Source organism: Lolium rigidum, chromosome 6, assembly GCF_022539505.1.
Source record: "Lolium rigidum isolate FL_2022 chromosome 6, APGP_CSIRO_Lrig_0.1, whole genome shotgun sequence".
NCBI lineage: Eukaryota > Viridiplantae > Streptophyta > Magnoliopsida > Poales > Poaceae > Lolium > Lolium rigidum.
The window spans coordinates 118,980,558-118,988,716 of NC_061513.1; the positions used below are offsets into that span (position 1 = coordinate 118,980,558).

At 39.7% G+C, this 8,159-nt stretch overlaps 1 protein-coding gene across 2 annotated transcripts; it reads left to right on the forward strand.

The window, feature by feature from the left end:
* Positions 1-4,806, forward strand: LOC124661231 (eukaryotic peptide chain release factor subunit 1-3-like). 2 transcript variants are annotated; one of them, XM_047199093.1, is made up of 4 exons: positions 1-269; positions 1,093-1,197; positions 2,912-4,355; positions 4,442-4,806. In XM_047199093.1, the coding sequence occupies exon 3, from the start codon at positions 2,942-2,944 to the stop codon at positions 4,253-4,255; it is 1,314 nt and encodes a 437-aa protein (XP_047055049.1). In that variant the 5' UTR covers positions 1-269; positions 1,093-1,197; positions 2,912-2,941; the 3' UTR covers positions 4,256-4,355; positions 4,442-4,806. The 2 variants fall into 2 exon arrangements, with proteins under 2 accessions (XP_047055049.1, XP_047055050.1); XM_047199094.1 differs by lacking the exon at positions 1,093-1,197.
* The last annotated feature ends 3,353 nt before the right edge of the window (positions 4,807-8,159 follow it).

The following is an 8,159-nucleotide window of genomic DNA, read 5'->3' on the forward strand; positions in this document are numbered from 1 at the left end:
GCTCCCACGAGAACGAAACCCTCGCTCTCTCTCGTGATAGGCTGATAGAGAGGCGGCGGCGCTCGGTCCGAAGCTTCTGATATCCTTCCTCCGGCGACCGGAGCAACCACTCCGTCTCCGTCCCAAGCTCTCCTCCTTCGTCCGGGGTCTCCTCCGCCTGCGTCCTCCTTCGCCAGAACTCAACTCCGCCTCCATCCTCCTTCCGTCGAGCTCCAATACGCCACCTCGAGGCTCTTCTCCCCTCCGGCGACGGTGGTCCGGCGACCCAGGTTATCCCCTTCATCTCTTCCATGTCATTCCTTCCCCCTTTCCTTCCTTTTCCCGCACTGAAGAGCTCGTTGAACCAGATCCAAAAGTTCGGTACAGCTCAACCTTGTTGCTCCAGATCACGATCGAGAACGTGAGCTGCTGTATTAGGCTATTAGCTGTTCGTGCCTTGTTGATCTCGTTGTAGCTTTGTAAGGATGTGGTTGATCTGCTGTTGTATTTAGGCTGCTGGCAATTCTTGATTGTTTCATGTGTAATAACACCTGCTGCAAGTTGCAAATAAATATGATTGATTTTTTTCCTGCTCAAAACAAAGTACGTAGGTACACGGTTGTAGCCTTATAACCTCTAACAATGTTTGAGCCAGGACTGCCATGTAGCATGTTCATCTTATCTTCATCTCCAATTTTTTTTTTTAATTACCTGCTCATGTTTTGAATTCAGATTTTTGTTGTACATGGACAGCTAGCAATCAGGTTTGGCAGTGCTAGTGAGTGGTCCTTTACAAATTTGAACGGTTTCCTGAGGATCTACTTATTTTATGTGTGTACTAGCTTTGACTTGCAGTGACATGGGGTACTAGCAGCATTAGGACCTAAAAGAAGCCAGTCTTGGAGCTAGTGTCATATTATCCTGTGTTATGTATTAGAAATAATGAATCACTCCATGCGCGAACCATGTTGTTTTGTTTTGTTTTGCTGTTGGTGTGCAACTGAACCATGTGTGCAATCTTTTTTTTCTAGCTTATTGTCTGGTTGTTGCCCTTGTAGATATGACCATTGTGCATGGACTGATTTATTTTTTTGTCATGTCCTTGTGGTGTAGTTGATACCATCACCTCGCTGGATTAATTGTCCCAGAAGTGTCGCTGGATTAATTGTCCTGGAAGTCAGCTCGACGATCTGAAAGGAGGAAAACCTCGAGTTGCAGGTAGGCTCCAATGTAGTGCACTGCCTTTTCTATTGGTATCTGGAATGTCAAATTGTTCTATTGGGTTAAATTTGTAGTCATAGTTGATTATGTTTAGCTGTTGTAGAGCCGAACTAATTATGCAAACAGTTCTTCACTTGCCTGTTTTGTGCATTTCTACTTGGACGTTTTGAGTTTTGTCTTTACCGGTAGTACCAGCAGAGCTTATCGGCTGGTTTGAGTCAAGCAAAGCCGCCGCAGTACTAGAAGCTACTCGTGTCTACAGACTATGTTTTTTGTTGACCTAAAGCTAGCACTACTAGATGCACTGGATGCATGCAGTGCATCTAATAGCATATAATTGATTGGTTGGACCGGAGCAATACAGAAAAATTCACTTATGCAAGCACCATTCACATGACATCTCTGAAGAATTATTTTCTTTGGACATCTCTGAAGAATGTGCTGCAGCTACATTGCATCATCACACCTAAATAATACACATTGCATCATCACAACTAGTGTGCTGCAGTTATTGATCCATTTCTGTATTTATAATTCCATTTGTATGGCATGATTGTCCCCTATTAGTTTCTTTTGTGGAAATTTCGAGGTTTACATCTCTGAAGAATTATTTTCTTCATAATAATTCGTAGTGCACTAGCTTCCAGTTGTGCTAGCACTAGCTTATAGATCTCTTAATATTCTCTGCTACATTCTAAAAGGAAGCAAATCATGTGCCAGCCAACATAGTGAAACACGACTTTATGCTCATATTTTATAGTACTGCTCAATTGATATGTCATAGACAGACTTAAGGACACTCCAACTCCATTGACCTAGTTAATACTTGATATCTATTTATTAAGAGAGAGGGGATCTTAGGGAAGCTCGAAATAGAATACTTTATGGTCATATTTTATAGTACTGCTCAATTAATATGTCATATCTATATCAAGTATTAACTAGATCAATGGAGTTGGGGTGTCCTTATAAAACATGAGCATAAAGTTGTGTTTCACTATGTTGGCTGGCACATGATTTGCTTCCTTTTAGATTTTTTGACTTGTGATATGTGTAGCCAATTTTGCTATATTATCCTAGGACTGCTCCGCATTAGCTTGATGACTGTATACTTGGTATCATTTTTTCACTGGAGAACTTTTAAGATACTTACTGAGTGTGGTTCTGTATGTTCTCCAGTTTTTGTGGGGAGTGGGGACTATCTATCTGCTTGAACTTTCTTTTCCCAAATGAAAAAGAACTTCCATTATGAACAAGCCAATAACCTTTCCTTGTATGCTTAATTGTTCTATCTGTGCTGCAAAATTCTTTTCAAATATCTGAGAACGGAACTACATGCATATTAACATAAGTACATAACATGCTTTATTATTACTAGCCTGTCGCAGTTCACAGTCGATACTGTGTTTAAAAGTATGCTGTTTTCTGTAAATTCACTTGCACAATCAAATCAATGTTTTAGTAGTTAGTGATTGTGGCTATCATTTCTTTTTCTCTTTTTGGACCGTAATTGCTCGCCCAGTTTGGGTATCATTAATGCAACTTTGGTCTAACAATTACGTCTATGCAGTATCTGCAGTCAATATTTTGATCGAGTTCTCCTATTTCATTTGGTTCATTTACAATCGTTTCTATGGGGTGTGCAGCTGATTTCTTTTTTTAATTTCAAGCCCCTCATATTCTGTTGGTGTGCGTGTTTGACTGTTTACAGGTGAACTAGTCTCCTCCAGGATCTAACAAGATGTCTGAGAGCCAGGAAACTGATAGGAACATTGAAATCTGGAAGATTAAGAAGCTAATAAAGGCACTGGAATCAGCTAGAGGCAATGGCACAAGCATGATCTCTCTTATTATGCCTCCACGTGATCAGGTTGCTCGAGTGGCAAAGATGTTAGGTGATGAGTATGGTACTGCTTCAAACATTAAGAGTAGAGTGAATCGCCAATCTGTTTTGGGTGCCATCACCTCAGCTCAGCAGAGGCTGAAGCTCTATAACAGAGTTCCTCCCAATGGTTTGGTTCTCTACACTGGAACCATTGTTACTGATGATGGAAAGGAAAAGAAAGTTACCATTGACTTTGAGCCATTCAAGCCTATAAATGTGTCGCTGTACCTTTGTGATAACAAATTCCACACTGAGGCTTTAAATGAGCTCTTGGAATCTGATGACAAGTTTGGCTTCATTATTATGGATGGTAACGGCACTCTTTTTGGCACACTGAGTGGAAATACCCGTGAGGTGCTTCACAAATTCACCGTTGATCTCCCAAAGAAGCATGGTAGAGGAGGGCAGTCAGCTTTACGTTTTGCTCGTCTTCGGATGGAAAAGCGTCATAACTATGTCCGGAAAACTGCTGAGCTTGCTACTCAGTTTTTCATCAATCCAGCTACAAGTCAGCCTAATGTCTCTGGACTAATTCTTGCTGGTTCTGCTGATTTCAAGACAGAGCTGAGCCAATCTGATATGTTTGATCAGAGACTTCAAGTTAAGATACTTAATGTGGTTGATGTTTCTTACGGTGGCGAGAATGGTTTCAACCAAGCTATTGAGTTGTCAGCTGAGATTCTAGCAAATGTGAAGTTCATACAGGAGAAGAAGTTAATTGGCAAGTATTTTGAAGAGATCAGTCAAGATACTGGAAAATATGTCTTTGGTGTTGATGACACTCTAAAGGCTCTTGAAATGGGTGCTGTTGAGACTCTTATAGTGTGGGAGAATCTTGATATCAACAGATATGCGCTGAAGCACAGTGTCTCTGGGGAAATTATTGTCAAACATCTGAACAAAGAGCAGGAAGTGGACCAGAGCAATTTCCGCGATGCTGAGACTAATGCTGAGTTGGAAGTTCAGGAAAAAATCTCTTTGTTGGAATGGTTCGCTAACGAGTACAAGAAGTTTGGTTGCTCGCTTGAGTTTGTCACTAACAAATCACAGGAGGGATCTCAGTTCTGTAGAGGATTTGGTGGCATTGGTGGTATGCTGCGCTATCAGTTAGACATTCGGTCTTTTGATGAGGCTTCCGATGACGAGGGTTTGTACGAAGACTCTGATTAGCAATCAGCCAATCAAATGACTCAGCTGGCCCATGGAAGGACGCCACAGCTGCAACAGCTCGCTTTTGCTCTGCTTACGCAAGAACACTTTGAAGGCAGCTGTATGCACATTTTGCCTTGACCTGATTTTTTGTCTGCTATTTAGTGTCATAATATTTTGTTTGACCGCTCCTCCCATTTGTTTCAGATCTAGAGATTGATGGGCGTGGGCCAGCCTCATCCTATGCTGAAGGAGTTCAAAACCAAATGGTCGAGATACCATCGTGGCAGTAATGTGTCAAGAAGTTCACCACACTGAAAAGGCTAATAAAACTTGCGATAGCTAGCTGCTGCCTTATGCTTCTCTATTCAGTCGTTGTCTATTGTCGGTCAGTTTTCAATGTTCCAGGTTTTGAATTCTAGGATGTGTTTAGGTTGGGGAACCAATGCACTCGTGCAAATACTTATTTTCCTTACTGTGTACTAGAGTCGTTGTACTCTGGCAGTTTCTGCAATGAAGATACTACTGTTTTGGTACTCATTTTCCTGTCTTACTGAGTCATTAACCGATCATCCTATCTGCCGTAGTTGATATCTATGTGTTCTCAATTGTTTGTCCTGTGGTTCCACTTAATCCTGATTGAATTATTTGATCTATGACAACCCTTTGTTTCCATTTTTGAGAAATTTTGGAGCTTGGTAACTGTATTTGTGTGTTGATTGACCGATCAATACGCGTCGAATAGGGATGCTCGGTTCAGGTGGCCAGGCCTCGTACCTCGTCTTGAGGATGACGATGTATAGGCACGTGATTCCAGTGTAGACGCTGATAGTTCGAGTACTTAATGGAGCGAAGGGCGTCCTTGGCACCAATCCCACTTTTTTGCTTTCATAAAATGCACCAAAGCACAAATGAAGCAAAAAAGCGATTCAGTTCGGAACAAATCTAATTTCACCAAGATCTTGCTTTTGTTTCAATAAAAGCTGGAATGCAACAAAATCAATCGCGATTATAGCCAAAAAAAAGTTTCATCCACGAAACATATAGATCCTTGTAGCAAAAATGATATACTATTGTATCCAAATTTGACCTCGTTGGAGACATCGTTACATTAAAAAAAATCATGTTACTATAGCAAAATAGATTTCGCTGGAGAACTCTTGCCGGAGACATCATAGCAACAATTTTGTACTAATATAGCAAAACCACATAACCATTGTAGCAAAACTGATTTTGCTGGGAGTCTCTCGCGGGAGACCTAGTAGCAACATATATTTTATACTATTGTAGCAAAAATACAAAACAATTGTAGCAAAAACCAATTTCGCCGGAGACATCGTAGCAAACTATTTGTATTATATTAGCAAAATCGGAGAACAGTTATAGTGAAAAGTACATTAGTTGGAATGGCATTACAGAATAGGTTTCGAAATGGGCTGACAAAGATAGAGAGTTCGGTAAGATTATCTCCCTCTCTCTAGGAAGATATCGATTCCTCCAAGAGGTGGTCAAGATGATATGTGTGCTAAGTTGTTTTGTGTTCCATTCTTGCTTTCTCCCGTGGATTCATCTAGGAAGAGAAAGCCTAATTTTATAAGCAACTTTCATCCTCAACAAGTGAGAGTAGATAGGCCTATAGAGGATATCTCAAGTCTCAACCATGACCAAATAATCATTACTCAAAGTCATTTGAACAACCTTATCCTAACATCAATGTTGCTTGTAGATAAAGTAATTAGATAACTCATTCATCTTTATCCATCAAAGCAAAATCATGTACTTGACATGATCAAATCATTTCTCTACTACTCTGGCTTCATTGTCTCCTATTCCTAAACCTATATGTTGACTAAAGTGTACCCATATAGTTATGAATATCATCACTAAAGGTGATATCCCTATGGGATCTATCTCCAATGGCATTATTCCTACTTCTATTATATTGAACATCTATGAATCAAAACTTAGTTATGAGAGTGTCATAGCTTTAGCTACCCAAAGGCATAACTAATGAGGTATGGTTCTCACCTCGAAGGTTAAGTGCTTGCTCAAATAACAAGGGTATAACACTTAACTTGTTCTCTCTTGCATAAGCATGGCTAGTGTTAGTGTTTATAATATGTTCACAAATTATCTTAGATCATATAGCCTTAGGTTCCACTGGCTAGTCAAGATCCATGGTTAACCAATGTATAACTTGTACTACATTATTCTCTTATAACATCCTCTTCTCTAAGAGAACTTACTTATCAACTATCTCCAATGGATCCCGTAAGAATTCTCGTAGGAATTCTTTTCTACGAATGGTTCTAGTCTCCTAGTTGCATGTGTATTAATTAAGGTTAAGATAATTGTTTTGCTCAATTTTAAGTTTAAGTTAAACTCTCCAACTTCTAGGTAAACTAGATTATATCCTAAATCTCCAACTCAATAGTTGATAATACCTCTTGAATGTGTATAGTTCTCTTCCTTGTGATGTGTTTTGATAAGATAGATTTGGATAAAGAAGAATAGAATAGTTCAAGTCTGGATAGTAGGACTTGTCTTGATTTCCTTGACATGGGTTCAAGAACTTTGGTTTAAGAAAATAGCATGTGGGTCATGGTAAGAATAGATATTGGATAAAAACATGAAAACTATATAGATAAAGATTTCGTTATTCTATTTCTTCTTATTTGTTTTGCACCTTAATTTTTATCCGTAAGTTGTTGTAAGGAATGCCATGGTACGATCTTTGAAAGATCTAGTATTTGATCCTTAAACAATGCATTTTAGTTCTATCAATATTTGATCTACCCAATAGATCAAATCATATTTCCCATTTTTTTTTATAGCAAAGGTCATATTGAAGTTTACCGCGCTGAACTTGATGATACTCCAATTTCATCAACTCAAGTGAAACTTCAATCACTTTAACCGTTTAATTAAAAACGGGGAATTTCCTTGATTTCTTATGCATGAATGCATATATCCGTTTTCTGTCAGTTTGTAGTCTCTAATCCTGGGATGTTCTTGTCGTATAACCTAGAAAGCCAGTTGATAAGGCAGTTGCCAAGATAGTTGCACTTAATGTCAAGGAAACTATCTAGCTCCATTGTTACCACGACGCCCTTCTGATAATTGGTCATGAACGGGTACAACATCAGGAAAAACACTAATCTCCTTCACATCGACATGAAAATAAACAAAGTTACAGATATACATGTAGGAACAATCATAAAACAATAACGCTAATGGGGAAGAAGGATGTTTCCATTCATAATACACGACTAGTTACAGTACAATTGACGAACATTAAGTAAGCGCTCGAAAAAAACCCAACAAATCATCCTCAAAAAGGACTCCCCAACACACATGTGTCTCTCTAGAATAGATAGTTGAGGCAACCAAGGGATTACATACGCACACTCGATAATCTAACAGAAACATCGATTTACATGGTCATAATCCACCATACAATCGAAATTAGCAGTCATCCCCGTGCCAAAAATCAACTAGAATCAGCGCAACTGCTACATTAGGGGATGGCTGGAGAAGTGTAAGTCGAAGATCACCTACACTCGAACAAGATCCAACACGAAAATGAACAAAATCGCCACGAATCGACCGGTCACTTCCACCCTCGCCAACGAGGAGAAGTACAAAGAGACATAACAGATGAAATTGCGGGGTTTCCAGAATGGTCGGGAGTAGCGGGCGTCACCTCTGAGTGATATGCGGGTTCCATATGAGGCTCGGTCGACATCTGAGGTGGGTGGGCTTTAAAAACGATGACATAGCCCAAGATTGTCTAGAGCCACGTGATTTTGATCGAACGGCCAAAGTTTATCCACCCGATTTGGCTAGCCAGAGTACTCCCGTAGGATAGCAAATCCCGTAAAAAATATACTTAATCCCTAGTTTGGACCTTATTGTTTAGCATAGA

Coding starts and splice junctions, on each gene's coding strand:
- LOC124661231 (XM_047199093.1), top strand. CDS start 2,942: ATGTCTGAGAGCCAGGAAACTGATAGGAACATTGAAATCTGGAAGATT.